This window comes from Trachurus trachurus, assembly GCF_905171665.1.
Source record: "Trachurus trachurus genome assembly, chromosome: 8".
In the NCBI taxonomy this organism is placed as follows: domain Eukaryota; kingdom Metazoa; phylum Chordata; class Actinopteri; order Carangiformes; family Carangidae; genus Trachurus; species Trachurus trachurus.
In genome coordinates this window covers 10145105-10169537 of record NC_139905.1, presented here as the reverse complement: position 1 = coordinate 10169537, position 24433 = coordinate 10145105, and the positions used below count along the sequence as shown (strand labels likewise).

Genomic DNA, 24433 nt, shown 5'->3' with positions numbered 1-24433 from the left:
GTGGCTCGATAAAAACAAGACAACAACAAACCAACAGACAGGATAAAGGTTTAATCTGCCAATTCCATTTAATAAAAAAAAAAATCTATTTATATTAATAACACTTCAGTGTACAAATATAAATTACAGTTTGTGTCTGTGTGTGACAGATTTATCTGCCAGAAATGTTTATAAATGTGCTTCATTTAAAATATTTAATGACTTAAAAAACACAGGACATACAGCAGTAACAGGAGGCTGGAAAACAACTGTGCAAATCAGATTAAAAGAAGAACAACGAGGCTGTACAGATAAAATACTGTATATACAACACACAGAGTAACCATGGTGATGTGTTTATCATATACTTTAAAAAGGTATTAAAAGCAAACAAACAAAAAACAATTTTACAATATCATCACAATCAGAAATAAATCTAAAATACTTGAGACTGAACATCTTTATCTCCAAAGCTGAGATCAAAACAAAAGGTGTGATGTGAAAGTGTGGATAAGATTCATTAAATACATAATTTCTTTAGTTTTTTTTAAATACATTTGCTGGGGATAATACTGAGGGTGAAGTACTTTATGTGGCAGTGAGAACAGGTGTAATGCTGCTATCAGGTATATTCACGGCGAGGTCTGGTCCAGCGCCTGATGAGCCAGCCTCAGGTTTTCTCTCAGCTCGTCCATCTCTCTCTCCGCTCGCGCTCTCACGATGCTCAGCTCCGTGTACATGTCCTTGTACTTCTTCGTCACGTTCCTCTTGTCCTGAAACACAGACACAGATCTGGGCCTTTAGTTTTGTGTTGTGTTATGTATCCAACTGCTGCAACTCATTTCACCTCACAAGACTCTTAAAAAGTCAAAGAGCTGCAGAGTTGTCTGTTCATGTGGTGGATAATTATAATAAAAACCACACGCCAGCTAGTTTTATAGTGTTTTAATTTGAACATTTGACTGGATATGTTACATCACTCTTTCTGTTTTCTATCAGGCTGCAAACAAACAGCAACAATAAATCTGACATTGGTTTCCTTTACAATTAGTGTCTCAGTGTCTTGTACTTGTTAGTGTGAAACTGTTGTTATGATTCACTCCAGCTGCTATGTGTGTGTGTGTTTGTGTGTAAGATCCTCACCCTTTGTGCCGACTGCAGCTCCTCCTTCAGAGACGTGATCTCCTGCTTCAGACACTGAACCTCAGACTCCTTCACACGCAGAGTGATCTGAAAAAAACAAAACTTCAAATCGTCAGCATCAATCACGTGGAAACATCTTCATATCAAATGGAGCCTTGGAGGGTTTTTCTTTTTCAGGGTTTTTACAGGGACAACAGTTACAGTGTTTGTGTCATGGTGACATCTAGTGGTCCAGTCGACATCTGGTGGAGTACAGGGGAAGTAGTCTAGTAGGAAGGGGGGGGTGTGGTCATTTAAATCCCAGAACTGCATCCTGTGGTTTAGTCTCAACTTGCTGCATGTGGCCTTTAGAAACCATCGAAACGATTCATACAACTCGGATTATTGTATTGTTTTCTAACATGAAGAATCTTTTACCATAGATAGATGTCTTTATTGTCATTCGGACATTACATCGAGATGAAATGCAGAACTAAATAACGTTTGTATTCAGATTTAGCCTTCTAATCCTTTAATGTATTATCTGTACGTTTATAACTAAATCATTTTATTCTCTTTTAGGGTGACTACTTAACATCAGTCCAGGGACAGCAGATAGCCTTTATGGCTATTTCTGGCATGTTTACATTTGTTAAAATGTTTTATTAATGTGCATTGTCCCTGATAAAATAAAATAAATAAATTAGTCCACGATGAAACCAATAGAAAAAAAATACCGTAATAAAAATAACCAGGTTAGAAAAAAACAGTAGGAAAATATATAAATATAACATAAATACAGTACACAGGTAGATGTGTGTAATAGGTATAATAAAAAGGATAAAAATAAGAAAATAAAAAATGTTGTTGAATATTGCACTGCATGGGGGGAGACAATGTTGGACAGTCTGGCTGGGATCTACTCAACATATTGTGGTGTGAGTGAGATGTGTGTGTTTATTTTTGTGTGTTGAGCAGTCTGGTGGCAGTTATCTGTGTTATTTCGGAGGGGTTAGTGTTAAATAAGGTGTCACTTTCTCTTCAGGAACGGGACAATCTGACAAATGTACAGCATAATTGATGAAACGCTCCTACATGTCCTCTCCAGTGGCGTCAGTAACCATCACCTTCCTCTCTCTCAGACTCACCTCCATCTCGTAGACGTCCATCCCCTGACTGAGCGGCAGCTCGTCCTGTTTGGCCAGTGAACACAGTCGGGTGATCTCTGCTGCCAGGTGACCACTCAGCTCCTGAATAAAAAAATTTAAAAACACAAATGGAAACTGAATGAGCTAGAAAGTACTGTACACACGGAGTTCACCGATTTTTTACTGGATTTGTCACAAAATCTTGACAGTAATTTGAAAAAACACTATACTAACATGAAAATTCAACATTGAAAAGGCTTTGTGATTTTCTACAGAGGCTTTTTCAACCCTGTTGTTTTGTACCCTGGGCATAGTGAGTTCAACAGTGTGTCATGATGTATCACCTGGTTCCTGGTCCTCAGGTCCTGGTTTTCCTGCTGGCACTGACACAGGGCCTTCCTCTCTGCATCCAGAGCCTGGACCAGGTGTCCGTTCTCCAGACACTTGAGGGAGAACTGCTGGGACAGGACCTCGAGCTCCCGCTGGTAGGAGGCCAGCTCCTCACTACACATAAGACATAAAACTGTTTATTAATCCCCACAAATTGGTTGTTACAGTAGCATTTGTAACATACAAGGTAAAAAAGTAGAAGATTTTGCAAATATAGAGATATAAAAACTATGTAAGACAAACATATAGTTATGTACCAAAATGTTTCATGATTATATACAGTTATTTAGAAGAATAAAATAAAATTATATGCACAGTGTTGGTAGTTGTGAGACACACACATTGAACAAAAACACATCTGGGTCAGACCAGTAAAACTAAACCGTCAAACAGACAGCAGCTCAGCCATGAGTTGACACTGACTGTTGGGAATTCATTACCTGTGTTGTCTGTGTATGTCCTCCAGGACTGTGTTTCCGTTGTTGTTTTCCGAGCGACATCTCCTCTGCACCTCCCTCTCCAGCTCCAGGCGGTGGGCGTTCTTGATGGCTTCGATTGCTGAGGAACAGGGAACATGAGGTGATTCAGGCCCTCGAGATTAATGAGGGGAAATTTACTGAAAATCAGCATCAGCTTGAAAATTACAGAGACACAAGGAGAGGCAGGCCCCTTGAGACGAATTAAGATGAGATAACGATGAGGAATTCAACTGAAAGAAATCGTCACCTTCAGTTTTATCACTGAAACTTTTAACTTTAAATACATTGTTGTAACCTTTTCACTACATGTTTTTGTCGTGACCTTTTATTTATTACATGTTTTTCTATATGTCCTTCATGTACAGGTGCATCTCAATAAATTAAAATATCATGGAAAACTTTATTTATGTCAGTAATTCAATTCAAAAAGTTAAACTAATACATTATATAGATCCATTACACACAGAATGAAACATTTAATGGCTTCATTTATTGAATTTCTTTTAATTATAATGATAATGGCTTCACATTTAATGAAGACCTAAAATTCAGTATCCTGAAAAATTTGAATGTTACAAAAGATCAATTAAAAGAAAGCATTCAATACTTGGTTGAGGCTGTTTGATTGAACTACTGAAAATTGACTTTTCCATGAGATGCACCTGTATCTGAGACAAATTTCTCCCACGAGAGACAAATAAAGAAAACTTTGACTTTGACTATAAAACATGTTCAAAAGACAACACGCTCTTTTTTACCTGTTGCCGTGGCTGCACTCTCCTCCTCCAGCAGCTGGTCTCTCTCCAGCAGGAGGCGCTCCACCTCCTGTTGGTGTCTGCGCTGCAGCTCCTCCACCACCTTCAGATGAGACTCCTCCATGGAGGCGAACCCACACTGACATGTGACCTGAGGGGGAAGGTGACATACCGAACCTATAACCTCTTTTAAGTTTCAAATACAGGCAGCATCGATGGTAAAAAATAAAGGCTTTAAAACAATCGCTCGTCAGCAGCACCAACCTTCAGCTTCTCCATCTCCTTCTTATGCTGCATTTGAACTGAACTCATTTTCCCGTCAAACTCTTCCTTTATCTCCTCCATGGTGACGGAGAGCAGCTCCTCCAGCTCCTCCACTCGTCCTCTCAGCACTAAAACTTGCTCCGTCTCCACGTTTGGATCTGTTTCCTGGTAAGATTGTTCACTTCCCTCTGTGTTTTCATCCAACACTTCCAACAGCACGGCGTCTGTGCAGCCGATCGACTCCTCTGCGGGTTTTTCAGGTTTCTGTTCAACATTTTCTTCCCCTGTTTCATCTACAATACTTTCCTTTGTCACCTGTAGCTCTGTTTCTACCTCCTGTAGCGGAATCTCATCCGTCTGACAACACACGTCCACCTTGTCTCTCCACGATGAAGCCTGTTGCTCCTCTAGGTTCGACAGTCTCGTGTTTACCTCATTGTTTTCTTCAATCAGTTTGACGCAGTTGCTGCAGTTGAGAGAAGAAGCGAGCAGCGTCTGTTTGGTTTCTTCAAGCTCCCGCTCACATTTGGCCTGAAGCTGTTTGAGGTGGCAGCAGTACAGAGCTTCAGTGGCTGCAGAGTGAATGAAACCAAACCAGGGATGCTCTGAAATGAGAGATCTATTAAGTCTGTCTGTGATCATCCGGAGCTTTTCGGAGGTGGCAGAGGTGCAGATGGAGGAGGCGACGTTGTGTAGCAGAGAGATTTTCTTCCGTGTGATGGCTCTGAAGTGATCACCGCCACTCAGCTCGTCATTAAAATCAAACGCCTCGCCTCCGTTGATCTTTTCGCTTTCTCTTTCTGTCACACCTGCAGTTTCGCTGATAATATCGAGATCTTTCAAACCTTCTCTTCCCTCGTCCATGTGTGAATCTGTCTCTGGTAGTAGACTTTGGCCTAAAAGCATCACTTCTCTCTCTAAAACCATGTGCTCCGTCACCTCACTGAGAAGCTCCTCCAGAGATTTCTCCTCATCTGACCGGCGGGAAGGGCTGGTTTTCAGTTTGTCGAGTAGCAAACCCCAAAACTTTTCCTCCCACTTCAGCTGGTTCACCACAGCACACGTCTTCTCCTCAACCTCACTTTCTTTTCCCAAATCCAACGTGTCAATTGCCTCCAATAGTTTCCCCAAAGCTTCAAACCTCACGACCATCCCCTCTATCACTTGCTGGATCCTCTCTTCTCCAGAAACACATCTCTTTTCTTCCTTCGTCCTCTCTTTCTCTAAATCCTGACTCAGCCTCTCGATGTCAGCCTCGACCTCCGCGGCTCTCTGAAGGTGAAGCTTCTCGGCCTCCTTCAGCTCTGTGTTCTGCACCTGCAGCTCCTTACACGTTATTTCCGACTGGTCGAACTGCTTCTCCAGCTCCGCCAGCTTCGCTTCGGTGGCCTCGAAACGTTGCAGCAGATATTCCTCTGCGTTCTTCTCTTCTTCCGTTTCCTCCTTCTCCGCCGGGACGTTCAGCTGCAGCAGCGCCTCCGCCTCCCTCAGACTTCCCTCCAGAGATGCGATCAGCGCCTGGGCCTCCAGGAGCTCCCGGTTCCTCGCGTTCAGCTCCCTCTCCAGATCTTCCGCCCTCATCTTCTCCTGCTGCTCCACCTCTGGAAGGTGATGGGGCTCGGTGTACCTGCTGCTGAGCTCCGCTTTGAGCCTCTCGATCTCGCGGTCCGCCTCCGTCAGCTGGTTCAGCATCTCCTGGTTGCGCTGGTTGAGGGCCTCGTTCTGGTGGGTGAGCAGCTCCACCTCCTGGGAGAGCTTCCTCACCATCGCCTGGTCTGGAGGAATGTGCTGCTCTATCAGACAGCTGATCGGGCTTTCGTCTCCGTCTGCAGGCTTCTCCAAAATCAACAGATCTGAGCCATATTCAGTGTCATCTATCTGTGTTTCTGAGGTGGGAAACAGCTGACTGTCTTCTGCGTCCAGCTGCTCCTGCTGGTTGGTTGTTGCATCATCAGAGTCTAGTCCATCGCTGTCAGACAGAAGGTGTTCGCTGTCTGATGCAGGTGAGAGCAAAGGTGTGTAATCTCCCAGCTCCTGGAGGTTGCCCTCTGTGTCATGCAGCCAGATGCTCGGCATCTGAGCTGCTGACGAAGGTGGTTCAAGGCCGAGCTGCTCCTGGATGTCCTGTCTGATGATGCTGTGCTGCTGTAAGAGCTCTCTGGTCTCTTCATATACGTCCTTTGGGCTTCGTGTTTCACTGTTTGACTGGTTTTCATTTGTGTCCGATGGGTAAAAGTCAGATTCAGAGCCTGGTGGAGGATCCAGCTTCAGAAAACAGAGGAAACGGAGAAAAGAAGGAAGGAATTAGCTACACACAGCAACAAGTTATCATCAAGCAGGCTCGATAGGACAATAATGTGTTTAGCTTTACCGATGTGACCTGCTGCTGCTGCTGCTCTTTAAGATGGTGATAAGGAGGATGAGGATGATAATATCCATCTGGTATCAGTTGAGATTCCACCTCCAGCCTGCGCCGCTCTGACTCTGCCAGCTCCGTCCTCAGATCGTCAACCTTCAGCAACACAAAGAAAACCAGTTAGTGGCCTCACGTTAATAAACTCTCAAGCTGTTATACTGGGACAGAAAGCTTACAAAGCTTTACAGACTGGGAGCATGGAATTTGAAAGGCCATGACTTCAAGATGCATTATGGGAATTGTAGGATTTGGAAATGGACTCTTAATTTGAGACACTAAAAAAACCCTTTTCCTCATCAACAGCCCTGACAGTAGAGATACTACCACATCACATCTTCCATACTAGGGACTAGACTCTGACTCTGAAAAGGTCTACATACTTTACATACTTACAGTAATAATAATAACTTTTATTTATATAGCGCCTTTCATACAAAAAATGCATCTCAAGGCGCTTGAACAAAACACCATCAAACAATTAAAAACAATATTAATCAAAAACGATCAAAGGCAATAAGAGAAGTGATAAACAAATAGCAATCATACAAATAAAGGTTAGCCAGAGTTAGGTTTAATTGTGTTTAAAAACATTAAGAAAAGTTGCCATTCTCAGATCCCTAACCATATACTTTATTAAAAAGGAAGGTTTTAAGTTTATTCTTGAAAATAGAGCGGGTGTGTCTGCTCTGGATTTGGATTGGAAGTTGACATACATTGGTGTGAGCGCGTACCTTCTCCCTGTAGCCGTCCAGCAGCCTCTCCATCACCACAGTGTCTTTGGCCTCAGTGAACAGTGGGACTGTCCGATCCAGTCTGAAGACAGTCTTCTCCACCTGCTTCCAGCAGTCCTCTATCTCCTCTTCCATTTTCTGCTGTGATTTGGGACTCAGCGCTCGGACGTCCTCTCTCCTGTCTCCAGTCTCCTCCCAGCTCAGAGAGAAGCCCAGCATGCTCTCGTACCTCTTCCTCCTCTCCTCCCGTCTCTTCCTCCTCTCCAGGTCGCCCAGCTCCAGGGAGCACGGGGATTTAGTCCTCTGAGAGTCGGTCTCCAGCGCCGGCTTGTTCTGCGGTCTGAACTCAGCCCAGTCATAGGTTCGGTACCGTCCTTCCCGCCGCCTCTCCATCACGCTCCTGGGTTTTGAATGAGGGTCTCTCTCTGTGGGGATGTCGCTGGTGAGAGAGTCCTGAGTCACATCCGGTTTGGGGAAGGCCTCAGGTGGGCTGCAGGGGACGTGGTGGCCTGGTAAACTGTACACAGCATGTACATATGTTTAGATGGAGGATATAGCCTGCTAAATTAACGGTTTATAAAACATTTTTAAAGGAAACTCTTTTTGAAGTACTTTACCTGGCCACATCTGGAGCATAAGATGGATGAACATTTTTCATCAGAGACTGGATCCAGTTCTTGCGTATCCCTGCAGTCATGGCTGACAGCGTGTAGACGGCCTTCGGCGTCTGCGATACATCCAAAGTTAATTAACAAGTGATACAATTGTGTCTCTTTGGTGAAGGAACTGATGATGTGAAGACTTACGTGGATCTGAAAGCCGTAGTTCCTCTGCACCTGGTACTCAGACACGTTATAACACTTTGTCAGGTCGATTTCTCCCTCAAGATCTGAAGCCTGAGAGGAGGAAGCAGAAATTATCTCTGAATTGAATGAACCACAAACACTGAATTTTTTCCACTATAAAACAGAAAATATCAAAGTACCTCCTCCGTCACTGAGTCCTTGTAATACCTCAGACTGTCAGTCGACAGCACAAACCAGTATTTCTTCCACTAGAGGGAAGCAGAAGACAAATGAAAGGTATAAAGGGCGAGAGGTCATTAACATCATTTAGCTCAGAGCTGTGGGGCTGTAAAAATAGTTTACCTGCTCATTTTCATCCAGTTTCACCAGCCAGCCTTTCTTGAAGTTCAGCAAGTCTGGCTGTAAAAGAGATTAAATATGAACATTTTTGTTCTTATTACAAAAGCAGTAGAAATGTGAACACTGAATGAAGTTCAGCCATGCTTTATTTCGACGACCTACAGTGTAACTGTGCGAGTGTGTGAGTATAAATAAGCTTCACTCGTATTCTTAAATACTGTAATTAAACCTCAGATTTCTGTTTGAGGGAATCCGATCTCACAGATTTTTCTCTCTGCATTTGGATGGAAACAGTAACATTTGGATGGATAAAGTAAAACCAACCCCCGTAAAACTAAATCTGTACCTTGCATAATTACTTGGTATTTTCTCAACAACACAATCAGTGCACCAGAACAATGCATCATAAGATTAACCCAATTATGATGTAATCAGGATATATCTGAATAAAGAATAGGTCAAGGTCACATGGGCTGCAAGGAGCTGTTCAGCCTCTAGGGGGGGCTGGCTGGGGCCGCCACACTGTAGGTCAAAGGACTAATCTCACTGCCAGCTCAAACCAAATGCACAATGACTCCTGATTTTCGAACACAGTGATCATTATTGTGTTTTCTCATTCGTTGACTCACCGTCATGACGGTGTCCGACGTCCTGCGGTCCAGGGACTTGGCTCGTCTCTGAGGTGGGGGCGCGGCGAGCTGGGCCGTGTCTGTACATGACTGCGGTTTCTGTGGGAGGGTGGAAGGTCAAAAAGCAAAACAAATGTGAAAACACTGAAATTATGGGAAATCCTTTCATCATCACCAGTATTCATGTTTTTTTCTTTTATTATCAGATGCTGGTTTTCACTGAAGCGGAGACGTGATGTGTTTTCTCAATCGGGACGGTGGCAGCTTTTGCAGCCTGCATTCCTTCAACCGGAGTAACCGATAGTCTGGGTCCTTGGCAGGGACGTCAGCTGTAAGGATTAGGCCCACTGTAGAGCACCGCGGGGAGCCCAGCAGGCTTTTCTCCACTGCCTGTTAAACTCTTACTCACATCACCAGTGAACTGCACATGGATGACTGGATTTGGACGTGGAATGCATGAAAAAGGTTTTTCGGGAGGCAAACATAATCCCTGATACTCCAAAGCTCTTTTTTGTCTTACGTTTCAAAATGATGCTACAAAAGTCCAAAGAGCAGAGCAGAGCAGTGAGATTCCTGCATGCTTCTTATGATCAGGTTTCATGCTGGCTAATAGAGACGCCTTAACAGCACGTATCAGGGGTCTCTTTCAAGTCTGGATTACACAGCATTAAATGGAACAAGGTTTTTTGTTTACTTGAGCCTCCGCTATTCAAAAGATTCATTCTTCCGTCTTATATAACCACTTTAATGGGAAAAAATGACCACTTTAACGGTTACAGAACATTCTTTGTGTTTTCCTCTTTTCTGGCATTTACATTGAAAACTATCCAAGGACACAACACACGCAGGAACACAGTGCTCCGGCTGCAGCGTGGACTGATCTTTTTTTTTTTTTTTTTCCTCCCAAACAATCACAGACGGACAGAGACCGTCCTCTGTTCGGTGAGGAAGACTCCCAAAGCTGGAGGGAGGGGAGAGTGGGAGGGAGGGGAGCCTGTCTTGGGCATCTCGGCTCTGAGGCCTGAATGAGCTCCGGCTTCTCTCTGCTACCAAAACAAACGCACCCAAAGATATACGTAAATCATCACATGGGATAGAAAATAAATAAATAAATAAAAAGTGCTGCTGGTGTATTTAAAAAAGGCAAATCCTCTGGAATGAGCCTGTGCGTTTAATCAAAGATTAACAGCGCTGATGCCACACTGATGACCATCTGTGTTACTTGCGCCACTGTGACACTGTGTTTTCCATGTCGGCCTCAGCTGCTGTTTGTTTCTGTCTCATGAGTGTGGTTCAGAAAACTTCAATCTGAAAACTGTGACTGAGCCTCACACAAACTAAATTAAGGTTAATCTGCTTCATTAACACAGGCGATGTGAACACACTAAATCAAGCCTCTAACGCCGCAAACACAGACCGATTTAAAAGGTGGACTCAGTCTTCAGTGTGCTGCAGGGCCACTCTAAAAATACACGACAAAAATGAATTGTCTATTCATCCTTAAATAGTCGGATAGGCCTATCTCTACAAGCAACAAACAGGACACTGGCAAAGTAATTCTACAGCAAGATCAGCTGCAGAGCCTCAGAGGTGCTTTGGACATATTGAAATTAAAAAAACACATACAAAAACACAGTTTTCGCTGGAGAATGAATAATGCTCTAGATTTAGCCTCATGCCATTGGGTTGTTTTTGGCCACTTGGGGGCAGCAGATTTGACATGTTGTTTGAAAGCATTAAATCAGCTATATTTAAGTTTCTCTGGTGTCTTAGGGTTAGTGGGCGGTTGTTGCTCAACAGGAGCTTCGGCCATTGTTGTGTTACCAAGATAAGAAGTTTTAATATGTACTCTGAGCAGCCAAACGCTATTTGTTCAGGACAGAATGGAGGCTACAGTGAGCTGCTACAGTATTAGAAGTGACGAAACTCATCACGGTTGGACTTAGTATCACCCCTAAAGAGAGCTGTGTGGATTTTTTCTATTGTTTTTTTGTTGAACTAATTTGTTAAAGCAGAAGTAAGCGATCCGGTCGTTTTGGCTAACTTCGTTAGTTAGCAGCCCCCGCCCTCGTCATGGATCTATTGGTCCTCGTCCCTACGTCACCACATTCACACGCATCCCTTGGCTGCACACACAGCCCTTCATGCCGTTCTCTCTCCTCATTGGATAAAGGTTGTAGGATACAAGGAAGTATACAAGAAGTTTTCTCCTCGGCTTACAGCAGAGGAGAGTGACCGACAGACCCGTGTTTCGGACCAAACACTCTATGTAAGTGATTGCTGTCAGAAGATACAACTATTTAAGACTTATATTAACACAAATATTCCGCTTACTTCTGCTTTAAGTTAACAACATTTGCTAAGTAAACAGTTATGGATGCTAAAACTGTTTATGTAGCAATAACAAACCGAAAGTAGCTCCTTTAAGTTGAAATGTTGACCTGATGATGTTGATGAAGTTCAGTGTTCTTTCTCTTTTAGTTCTGTTTTTGGTCTCTACCAACTCTAAAGGGATAGGTCTGCCTCTTTACCTGCAAAATGCTAAATTTAAAACAGTTTCAGGAAGGTTTGTTGTGAATAGAATAATGAACAATAATCAGTTTGTATCATAACTCTTGTTTATCTGCTGATATCAACATTTTCTTTCAAATTAACATCAGCATGTTTCAGGCTGCAGTTACTTACTAATACTGTATGTTTAATATCTAGTAAAACCAGGAAAAGCTCCAAGATAAAGGTGTATTTTAAGAAGATTTAAAAGAGGTCACTGGCTCAGCTGACCTGATTTCCTCAGGCAGCTCGTTCCACAGCTCCAGGGCTCTAACGGAAAACACTGTCACCTGCACTTTTCAGCTGCACTTCAGGAACAGATAAAAGACCTGAGACCCTCTGCCCACTCATCTCAGGCTACGAACCAGTTTCTATGCAACAGACAGACCAGACAGCAAGATGAGAGAAGCCTTCAGCGTTTCTCTTGGATGTTGAGGAAGCAGTTCCCTGTAATATGACTTCAGCGTCTTTCAGAGATGAAGCATATCTTATTATGAAAATCTTTCTGGTCAAGTTTTGACAATAAACTGTACTGTACTTTCACAGCCACATTTACAAAACACGCATCAAGACCAGGCTAGTCTGGGGTAATGGTTGCCATGGTAAGTCACGTGAGGTTTATTGAAAAAAAAAGAGAAAAAGAAAAAGAAAACCTGACTTGCAGGTCTAAGCTTGGATTAACTTGTAATCTACATTTATGTAACTCCCTGTTTATGTCTCATGTTTGTAGACAGACTCTTGTTGAGGTTTGTTCACCTCTTTAATCACCGGTGCCTGACAACACACGGTGTCATTCACAAACAGATGTGCCCTTGACTTGGACAGGAGCTACGATTGGAGGCGCTACTTTTCTGAGCCCTCCCTGGAGTCGATCATGTTCGGTAAACACATGCTGTCATGATTAGGCAGACGTTCTCGTAAACAGCGCCGGAGACTCACAGCTCCCACCGTGACACTGTGTCTTTCTTCAGTCCATAGGAATCCCTGGAAAAAAGTCTGTGGAGAGGAATGCCGTCTCCCGCATCACAAACACACAACAGCAGGCGGACTTGCACGCCTTCGGGGCTCAAAACCAGTTCTGTTCACAAACAAAATACAGCTCAGAGTGAATCACCGGTTCTCTTCCCACCTGCTGACACATGTTACCTACTCACACACACGCTGGGAGAAACACATGCCTCGACAAGGCAGGATCGACTCGTCCACGCGTCTCTTGCCAAGCTCTCATCACACGCTTTTTAGCGCTTGACGTGAATTGAATGTGGACTGCGGAGAGACTGGAAAGACTTTGAATGAAACCTGATCATTCAAAAGTTTATGCACCAGCTGAGTGAGTGGAGCGAAAACAGTGTCAGTGGGGAATTTAAGAGGAGCCGACCCTCTTGAGCATTACATCAGGTCAGAGCGCCGTCGTTAAAGTGACGTCTTTCTCTGTGTAACACCTGGTTGTGTGAGTCATGTTCAAACCAGTCCGGCCCACGGCCCACGGCCCAGCCCAGCGGCATCAAACCCGGTTCAGTTACGACAAACCCACATCACCTATTCATGCTTATCACTATCACATGTCAGCAAAAGCAGCCACGGTCAGGAAATGGGTTTTTAATTGTTTAATGTTGCTGAAATCCTATTTTCTTAATCATATCCCGGCTGTGAACTTCAAATAAAATCATTTTAAAAAATAAATCTGATTCATATTTATGTGTCTCTGTGTGAAATATGGAAATAGGGGGAAAAAAAGCAGAAATGGCTGGAAGTCAAATTGAAGGCATGGACTTCCCTTAGGCAGCTACAACTGCACTGATCAATCAATAATGATGTACGTGTACGTGCATGGTTTGAAACATTTGGGAATGTTATTGCTTGAATAAAACAAGACACTGCTTCAAATACAACATGCAGTACATGATGTATCTTTAACCACAGCAAGTACAGGGCTGCAAACATGGCACCGGTGTCTTCTGGGACTTCCAGAGGGTGTCCTGTCCTCCTCCCAGTTGGACGTGTCCAGAGTTAGTCATACTGGAGGCGTGTTTGGTATAATTACTGCATTGATCAAGCAACATGTTCCTGCATGCTGCATAATTTCTGTTGCCATAGTTAAAAACATAATTCATATCACCTACCCAGTGTTGATATATTATACACCGGATCAGCCGTGTTACAGTAATAGTTGGAGATCTGGGGAAATGTCCTGTTTGCTCGCCAGCTAAGAGATGATTTGTATCTGTTTCATTTCTGTACATGTAGAAACCACAGTCGGCAGCTGATTAGCTTGATGTAAATCTTAACATATCAGCTGAATGTGAATTATCATTAGGATATTATCTGTGGGTAGATTTGGAGCCGTTTCCCCATTTCCACGCCACGCTAACCGGCTGCTAACTACAGCTGCATATTTACCTCATAGACATCAGAATCTTATCATGTAACTCTGGTTTCTGAAGATTGATCAGTCATCATCGATATCTTTAAACGTTTTTATTCTCTAAATCTTATGGTACACTCTGATAGTGTTGTTGCCTATCCTTGTTATATTTGCTAGTTTGTATCATTGTACCTGTTTTATTGGTTCATTTTAGTTCAGTTGAGTTCACTGTAAAAATGTACAGTACTGCTTGTCTGACTGTAACGTGTTTTATGACCATGTGTCTATGGTGATTCTACACTTTTAATAAATTGAAATTGAAGATATCTGACCATCTGACAACCAGGTCTGATGAAGCAGCTTCAGTGTCACAAAACAGAGTAGACCAAAACTGTTTGGTTACCTCTCGCTTGCTGTTGCGAGCCTCACTCCTGCCCTTCCTTGAAACGGCTGCACCACCTCCTCCTGTCTCCCTCTTGGCGGCCTCCGATCCCAGAATCCTCTCTGCTGTGCTGTGATGACTGGAAAACATGAACAACAAATTAGAGAGAGAGAGAGAGAAAAAAAAAGAAGATTTGCCCACACTTTCTGTTTGTGTGGCTGCGCTGACACACAGGTGGGTTCTGACATCATTTCCAGCAGGATGACAGCTCTGTAATGACTCCGGTCTGCACCTGTGCAGCAGAGATCTTTCCAGAGTGTCACAACTGCTCTTGTTGCTGCCGAGGGACTAAATGAGAGCTGACAACTGGGCTGATATAATGTATAAAGGAGAGATGAGATGATGACAAGCAGCCCCGCTTGGGATCAGTCTGTCTCATTCTGGACATGAGGAGGGTGACATGTTTTGTTGGGAAGCTGTTAGCGATGCATCCGGCCTCATCCCCATAGTGCGTGACGCTGACAATACATTTAGTTTGATGTATTGCGTTGAAGACGGGCCTTGTTTTAAGCAGCACATGATTACTCTGGGAAAAGAAACAGGCCAAAACCAACCAGGAGTATTACTGTACTTGAAGGTATCACAGGTTTACTTCCACATACAGAAGTACTTTCTGTTCATTCTTCTCGAGCAGGATGTTCCAGTTCCCTCCGAGACAGCTCCCGTGCCCTCGATCTGAGCTCTGAGCAGAGGTCTACTTTCTCTGACAGGCAGGCAGACAGTCAGCATTAAGGTCCTGAGAAACAAGGCTGCAGATATCTAATTACAGCAGCGTTTTGGAATTTCTGGCCTTATTTGGAAGGGGGGGGGATAAGTATTTTGTGTTTTTGTTTCCCAATAAGGCAATGAGTGAAGAACAGAGATGTATTCTCTTCACGTGACCAGTTTACATGTTGCTGGGGCACAAACTGGGAGGGTTTTCTTTAAGCTAAATATAAAAATGCGGCAGTCAGATCTCTAATGGAGGGGTAGAGCGTGAGCCTTTGATCTGGTGTTTAGCGGTGTGTGATGGCTGTTCGGCTTTATACTGGGGGGAAGCTGAGAGGCATTGGATGTCCTTTGTGCTAATTGCTTGCACATTTACCCCCCTTTCCTTTGCCAAGGCACTTTAAATGGTTAGCATTACCCACAGATTACATGCAAACATACATACAGAAAATAAACTCCAGATTGTAGCCAAACACAATCTACAGAGTTGTTACACATACTTTTCCTCAAATTTGTCTTCTATTTTATGCCCTGTGCTTGCATTTTATCTTTTACTGTGTGTTACAATGTGTCCTTGAGATGACAATAAACTCTACTGCTATTGTTATTATTATTTTTTATCATTGTTATTATTGAAATTGGCTGGAAATAGCTAATCATCCGCTGCTTCGTTTCTAACCTTCTGCTCTGGTTCTTGTTGTTTGCTGTTGTTTGGATGTTGTTTGACTCAGCCAGCTGGTCGTTAATCCCTGGCTCGACGTTTCCATTGACCGAGTCCAAAGCCAGGCTCCCGAAACTGCCGGCGCCATCCAAGGTCTGAGAGCCCCTGGAGACCGGGCACAGGTAGGCACACGTGTTGCCTGGATATGGAGAGAGCAACACAAGAAAATGTTTCAGGGCCAGAGTTAGACATAACATAGGAAGGATAATCCAACAAAGTTTGGTTTAAAGTCCATTAAAAAAGCTGTATTCAAGCCGTCAGTCATCCAGTCATTTCTTTCAAACAAAAGGAGAGGATATGATCTTTACCCTTCGAACACAGCTGAATCGGTCCATTCTTGTTGTAATCCCCTCATATCCTCAACCATAATACAGATGTTTTTGTGAGCAAAAATCTCTCTGAAGTAAGTGTTACACGGTTACATGCACATTTTTAACATGCTTTTATGCAATACCTTTCAGGTTTTTGTGATATGTTTTCAACGTGTTACCCTCGTCCTTGAATGGTTAATTGCTTTGACAGGTTGTCACCCTGAGTGGGTTGGATGGTTAACCACGCCTGTCATCACGAAGCCTGTGAACATTGTGTGTGCAGGCGTTCACATAACCTCCAGCCTCTCTTAACACCCAAGAACCAAAGAGCTGGATGAAATCATTATTCTTTTTAATCCCACAGGACTACGTCACGGTTCATATTCACATTTTACACCATGATAGATTATTCCGAGTTTAGGAAATTACCTAAGAATTCACTGAAGCGTCTCAATCAGCCCTTTTAACTGAAAAACCAAAAAACACTACGTGGTTTGGAACCGAGGCGTCGTTCGGGCCGATCATTCTGGGCTTCAGGCCCACATATTTTTTGGTCTTCAAAAACTGGGATTTGGGAACTTCACTTGGAGCATCAGAGTGAGGGGGAGTAATGAAACAAGTCAATCAAATTGGAGTTAAGTTGAGTAATGTAAAAGTTGCTATGGTAGCACTGACAGAACCGCAGTCCATTTTCTGTTCCATATGACAGCCAATTAATCATTTCGTTTGGGTTGCATTCACACACCAACACACAGAAAAAAAGACCGACTGCACCAAGAACCCACAGAACAGATGGATGAAATGGACTGAGAGAGAAAAGATGGTTTATCATAACAAATAAAGGAAAGAAAAGGGAAACACATGAATCTCATTTGTACATTACGTCAACTTTAGATTTTCTTTGTATTGAAGATTTTCTGTGTTATTGGTCAAAATGAGCTCTGTCATCAAAACCTTGAGTCCATGGTCTAATATCTAAGTGAAAACTGAAATGAAATGTTGATTGGTCGATCGAGAAAACTGTCTAACTACACCTATTTTCATAATCAATAAGTAATTTAAGATATTTTAGAATTAAAAGTTGTGGAAAATATCATTTCAAACTGAATATTTTGGGACTCTTGGGGTATTTGGACAAACCGTCCATCTATAAAATACATGTATCATGATTCATGTCTCGGATACAGCCTGATTTCCCAGGAGAACTGATCACAATGATCGTCCCTGTCTGAAAAAATACCTTAAAGAATCCAATGACTGTCCAGGAATTTAGTGAGAAGAGGAAAAGTCTGCTAGACACAAGAGTCCTGACAGAGGATCATTCATTAGAGGGCCTCAGAGGGACCCTCTAATGAAGCAGCCTATAGGCACGGAGTTAATCCAGGCCTTTATTACAGCACCACTCCAGACCCTGCAATAAGACTGACGCCAGCTGGGGGACTGGTGTCCACTCTGTCCCAGCACAAAGCTCCAGTGAGGATGAATACCTGTCCCGAGGACCGTTTAAGAGGTCTTTTATAGATTGTGTGTGGTGTTTATGATGCCTGAAGGTTAGAGACAACACGCACTTGTGTGTGTGTGTGTATTTCTGTCAGTCTGTGTCACTTCCTGTCAAAACAAAAAACTCGTCCAGCCTGTTCCCACAGACACAAACCGGGACTCAGTGACTGTTCCTGGCTAAGCAAGGGTTAAACGGACTGTTCAAAAGAAAAAAAAAAAGCTGTAAGTGTGTGAACATCTGCACGGCGTTAGGACAGAGCAAGAGGACAGGAAGTGGCTGTGATTGGCTGATGGACACGAAAAAGCCAGGGTACATGTGTGTGTATGTGTGTTTTGCCTCTGCTGCACCTGCGGGGGTCTGCTGCTCCGAGCCTGGGGGATCTGTGTCTGTGACAGTCCAGATGGGGGCCACATCCGGTCCCCTGCCCTGCTGGTCTTCCTGCCACCGACCACAGCCGGACTCTGCCGGATCAGTTGCAGCCATCTTTGCTGGACTGGGCTCCTAAGGTTTTGATAGATAGAAAAAAAAAGAAAAAAAAAAGATAATTCAAGAGCTGCTGTGTGTTTTCTACTCCTTCATCTTGATTTACTTCATTAATTTAGTTCATGCAATATCAGAACTTAGTGAGCTTTGTTCAACTAATCGTCATAATCACCAGATATTCAATTGGGAGAGTTATAACATGGTTTTAAGTCATTTTTTAATCAAATGCTGCATACATTTCTTGTTATAGCTTCTCTTTTGCAAAGATTTGCTTCATTTCTTTGTCAAAGTCAATTGTAAAGTGATTTCTTTTAGTTATTTCTGGGACAGTTGACTGGGGAAAACACTCAATTTTTATAAATTAACTCAAACTTTATCTTACATTTGATGTTAAATCACTAAAACAGATTCCACTGAGATAAACTTTTCAACAAAGATTCACAGTCTCCAGAGGATGAATCCTAATGACCCTGGTGATGCCCTCACTTTTTCTCTGCTGCCACCCTGAGGATTCATGGTTTTGTCTCCAACAGAACCAACCAAGGATGAAAGACGATGGGGGAACCAGAACTACAGGAAATGACGTTGTTTGTCCTCTGGGGACCATGAATATCTAAATTATAATTTATATCATTCACCCCGGGGGCTGTTAATCTGTTAATCTTGTTCTGAATCAAACTGTCCCAGCATCATTTGTCCCCACAGCTGGCGGCTGACGAACACATAGTGTGTGAAGTGAATCGCTGATCGGACATTTGCTTTGCTACCTGTGTAGTGACGGGATCCACTTTGCGTTTTTTCTTCTGATTTTGCTTATTAGTCTGCAGATACACCGCCAGCTGTTCACTCCACCTGGTAAAGATGAATAGAAAAGGCAACAGTGAGAACCATTACAGCGAAATGCTCCCCGTAGTTTTTTTTTCTACAGTTTTATACCGACCCGTTAATGATCTCTTTGTTGTCGCCACGGATGAATATTTCCTGCTCCGATGTGATGATACACAGAGCGTTCCTCTGGCTCGTCCTGGGCTCAGCGTCTGTGATGTCCGTGCACAGATTCATGTTCACCGTCCCCTGTGGCAACGTGCTGGGCTGGAGGAGAATCAGAGCATCTGAGTTACTTTCATAGGGGGGGCGGGGGGGGTTTGTTGCTGAAATCGCGTTGGTTAGGACTGATTACCAGAACGCACACGAGTGACAGTTGCACAGAAAGTCGTTTGCGGTGTTGAGTGTGGAATGAAAGAGATGAGAGAATGAGATTTGAGGGGATCACAGAGAGAGGGGGGATGTGTGCATTAGAGAAAAGACTAAGCCCAAATCATCTGCTGCGGTTCTGCGCACAACATCTGGCTTAAAGATGCCGGCTTGATCCCGACATGCTGTGTATGCAGATGTATACTGTATACAGGGCAGGAGGGCTTTATTGTACGCCGCTATCTTACTGTATGCATGGTTTTGTTATGATTCATTGTTCTCGGAGTACTTCCTTACCAGCTCATCCAGGGCGAAGCTCAGGCTGCCGTGTTCGTAGAGAATGAAGAAGCGTCGCTGCCATTTCTGTCAGACAGAAACAGAGAGAGGAATCAAAAACCGTGACGTTTCATGTTTCTTAAGGGGTAAAGTAAATCAGAATGCAGAAGTGGGAAGTGTCTTTGTATTTCTTTTCACTTCCATTATGTCTTACCCGCGACCTCTGCATGGGGTTGTCAAAGTCGGTCCCCACAGGAGCCAAGCACAGCCAGCCTCCGTAGATGGGTTTCGCCTGGACATGGTGGGAAATAGATAGTATTCAGCTAAAGTTCATTGGAAAGTCAAGTGACATAATGTGTTAATATGATATATTGATAGTTCATCCTTATCGGTGCTGTACAATCCCTAATTTCTGCTTCTCAAATGTGAGGATTTTCTGCTTTTATTTGTGTAATTTTAACAATTATGTACACAAACAATGAATCTGTCGAATTAATCTATAAATCGCTTCAAAAGACGACAGAAAAAGGTCACACAAAAGGTCCATCACAGTTTCCCACAGTCCGAGGTGACACGCTCTGACGTCTTTTCTGCGAAACTGGGAGATGTTCAATTCTTAATGAGATAAAACTGTGTAAAGCAGATATTTCTCCGACTAGGAGAAGCTGTAATCTGATAATATATGATGGAAACAACAGCCAGCGATCTGAATAGTTGGACATTGTTCTTCTATCAACTGACCAGCAGCTCCTCTGTGGTATAAACAGCTGGTCGGACAAAACATTTACAGCTGGGTAAATGGTGAGTCATTTTTATTTTTTACACAAGAAGAAAGAGATATAATCTATAAAGTGTTAACTTCACCTCATTTGTCCACTGACTTACAGGTTGATTTTTTATGTAAAATGTTCTGTTTTATAACGTTAAACTGAACTTGAGTTTAGTCAATAATGAAAACGACAAACAGCCAGTAAAAACCCATCTGATATAAACCATCCCTCTCATTACACGCTGTATCATATTACACACTAAAACTCAATTACACAAGCTTGTTATACAACAGTGAAATTTTGTTGCAGCGGTCAGCTGAGCTCCCACATTCAACACTTAACACTACATATAAAAACAGCTCTATTTTTAAGCACTAAATTGTGATTATGGAGGCCATTTTTCCAAATTTATGCCACTGCACATGAAAGCACCATGTGGCGTCGTGCTTTTCAGTCAATCCAGACTTAAAAGGCCAAACGAACACATTTTGCACAGAACAAATAATAATCAGAGATAATATGGTGTGAGCCCGATTAGTGCTGCAACTAAACAATTATTTTCTCTATTCATCTATGAATCTGCTGATTATCTTTGTTTGTTTTATTCACTATTTCTCATGAAGAAAAACTTCCTTCAGCCCAACATGACGTGACTGTGTTCAAATCCCTTGTTTTGTCCACCCAACAGTCTAAACACCAACTTTACTGCCAGACAGGAAAGCTGCTCATTCTCACATTTGAGAAGAAAAACAGTATTTACCAATAAAAAAGGGTTACTTCTTAAAAATCAAATGAGTTGCCTTTTGATTTTAGTTGATCTAATGATCAGATCAGTTCAGATAGTGAGGTGCTGTCTTTAGGTTTTCTTTTATGAATATGCCTCCTCCATCCTGTGGCTCAAACTAAGAAAATAAACATGACTTTATCCCGTCTGTCGTTCCCAAATGGAGCTGATTGTTTTGATCCTCTCTGCTTTTTTAGATTGGACTTGGCTTTGAAGCAGAGGGGGGGGAAAAAGATACACATTTCTCTATCATTTGTGAAAAACCTTGGACGGATGGAGGAAAAATCCAGACACAGTATGCAACATTTTACACCATGTGAAAAACAATGAAAATATGAACCACAAAACAGCTTTACTGTTTGAGCTCAGTCGACTGTGTCAGAGTAATGCCATGTGCGGTGTTTGCAGGTTGAGCAACACTGCTGAAATTACAGGGCACAGTGAAACCAGGCAAGGGGGGACAGAGACCAATAACATATTTGAACAATGTGAGGCATGTAGGAAGCCGTCATGATCATCTCCTGACATCACCTGGATATGACAGACCTGCACCAACAGTATTGACAGAGGAGGAAAACCTGTGCACACACACCAAATACAGTAAATGCAAAAATAAATGAATAAATGTAGTGTCTATAGCGTAGCACTGATGTTTGGTAGAAATATTGACTGTTCATCATCTATCCTCTACGTATAGCTATATACAAAAAACTCAAACATTTTCTTGTTCCAGCGTCTCAAATACTTTGTCTTGTTGCTGCTTGCCTTTGGTTCATATGAATCTGTGGGTTCAATCAAAATGAGGATTTAGGCCTATAGACAGAGTGTGGGAGGAAGTTAAAGGAAGATCTGCTTCTGTTTGGGAAATTAGTCTTCATTTTTGACATTTTAACATTTAAAAAAAGCTATTAATGGATTGATTGATTGATTGATTGATCATGTGAGAAATATTATGCTTATCATTCAAAACAATCAACATGTTGTTTTAAATCAAGACATAAATTAGGCCTAACATTAGATGTTTAGTAAAGAAAGCTATGTTCAGCCCCAGGAATGCTACAGTAACAATTAATTGAGCTGATGGAAATGGATTAGCATCGTTTTTCACATGTTTGTTGATAAGTGGCTTCTCAGATTATGGGAGTCTGAGGTTTTTCTTGGTCACATTTTACAGTAAAACCAAATATCTTCGGTTCTTGAACAGCTTGTTCGGATAAAACAAGGCATTTAAAAACGTCAACTTGATCTGTCGTCTGCATGTTTGTAAACTTAAATTAAAGCTTGAACTTTGTGTTACATGTACGAGCTGTAAAATAAATGTTAAAAGAGGTAAGTTTTCATGGCGTAACTAGCTGGTTTAACATGCGTAACCGTTAGCAACAGCGACTTTAACTTAACTGACGCAAAGTAAACTAGTGAGGCGTGACGTAAGTTAACGTTACCTGCTCGTTGTCATGGTCGTTCAACAGATGCAGCTCGCGGGACTTGAAGCAGTTCTGGCACTTACTTTTATTAAAGATATTGGCTTGAAATTTGTTACAGGGACTCGTGGTCTTCTCCCCGGACATGATTCACAACATGAAGCTTTTCCTCCGCGGCGAATAATCCCCACTCACTCACTCACAGACACAGATAGACCGCTCCCCTCCGCATTGAATGAAGCGCTTCGTCCGTCCGCACGAACATCTGTCAAACACTGATCTGTTGTCTGCTGCTGTTGTCATGGTCATGTGTTCTGACGTAGGACCGCGACACAACATCCGGTTCTTACAACCTACAAAATAAAACCAAAACCACACTATTGACTTTTTTTTTCTTTTTCTTTCTCTTTTCTTAAAGACACGAACAACAATAAGAAGAACAAAAATATTTATATAAAATGAGTAAATAACAAAGAAAGAAAGTATGTAAGAGCTGTTAACTGATGTTGCCCCCGCCATATTTTTAGTTTTATTTATTAAACAATGCACATTAATAATAAAACAAGGAGTGTGACAGCAGGCCAAAATGTAGGAAAAAAAGTGTATTTTCTACAGATGAAAGAAAAGAAAATAACATAGGGGTACATAACCAAATATTATTCAATTTTCAATAGCTTATTGCTCTTTTTGTAATGGCCATTTTACTTTTGCATTCTATTGAGTTTTGATGAAACAATAAAAGAGATTATAACTAGAGTACTAATTTTGGCCTTAACGCTATACATTGTCGTCATAATAATCATCAATAAACCAGATGTTTAAGTAGTAAAAAAGAAAAAATCAGACGAGCTTTAAATTTTAAATTTGAGTTTATACATGTATGTTACAGAGGATATGTACTTCTTTATGGACACAGCAAAGGCACAGGAATATTGTTATCATTGTTAATACGACTTTGTCTGCTTTGGCACTTTATGCTCATGCAGGTTCATCTTCACATCTGAAAGCAGCACCGCATTAATGTATTTATCACAAACAGAAATAGCACTGCTTTTATTTGCAACAATTAGGCCTATGCTAAGGCCTTCACAATTGAATGATTATAATGATTTTAACACTTTTTGTGAATTTTATGAAGTGGTGCAGTTCTTCACTGTGACCACTGGAGGGCTGCTTTTCTTAATTCTGTAAAAGATAACCCAAGACTAAACCACAACAAATGCCCATTAAATTCCCCTGGAATAAATTAGTCACTGATGCAATGTTTATGTCACTGGTATTACAGAGAAAAAGAAGAATCCCACACAGACAGACTGACAGTGGTTGCAAGCATTTATTCAAGTCAATGGCAGTGGAAGGGATTGTACAAACTAAATATGATTAAAATTTCTGGCCATCCAAAATGTATAAAATACAACAGTTTATCATCGTTTGGTATGTTCCGCTGATTACATTAAAATACAATTAGTTAACATTTTCTGTATGTGCAAACCAAGTCATCATCCCAATTTCTCATATAGTTGTTTGGATACTCTATTTGTGCCTGCACTTTATGATGCAGATAAATTATATTTCATAATAAATTAATGCTCTACTTTTAGTACATTTTCTTCAACAGATGCAAAATGGCACACAAAGAATAAAGCTTAAAAAACTCATTCATTATGCTATCTACAAAACGTAAAGGTGCATTTCTTAACATGTGCATATCTGCTTTAATTTATTTTAATTTTTTTTACATGAGACCATGTAGACAAGTTTTAATTTGATTTTGTTATTCTGACTTAAACAGTTAATTGTAAGCTATTGCTGGTTTGATTTGGAGGAATACAAATGACTGTTTATTAAT

At 42.0% G+C, this 24433-nt stretch overlaps 1 protein-coding gene across 1 annotated transcript; it reads right to left on the bottom strand.

The window, feature by feature from the left end:
• Positions 1–175: 175 nt before the first annotated feature.
• Positions 176–22843, bottom strand: LOC310989357 (uncharacterized protein). Its single transcript, XM_083976393.1, has 22 exons — positions 22606–22843; positions 19824–19901; positions 19631–19696; positions 19080–19231; positions 18907–18991; positions 18004–18157; positions 15803–15983; positions 14377–14494; positions 9059–9157; positions 8433–8489; positions 8270–8338; positions 8091–8180; positions 7902–8011; positions 7285–7801; positions 6509–6649; positions 4138–6402; positions 3877–4024; positions 3080–3197; positions 2594–2753; positions 2250–2351; positions 1123–1209; positions 176–752 (listed from the first exon to the last, which is right to left on the bottom strand). Exons 1-22 carry the CDS (start codon positions 22729–22731, stop codon positions 612–614), a joined length of 5064 nt encoding a protein of 1687 aa, XP_083832519.1. The 5' UTR covers positions 22732–22843; the 3' UTR covers positions 176–611.
• Positions 22844–24433: the final 1590 nt, after the last annotated feature.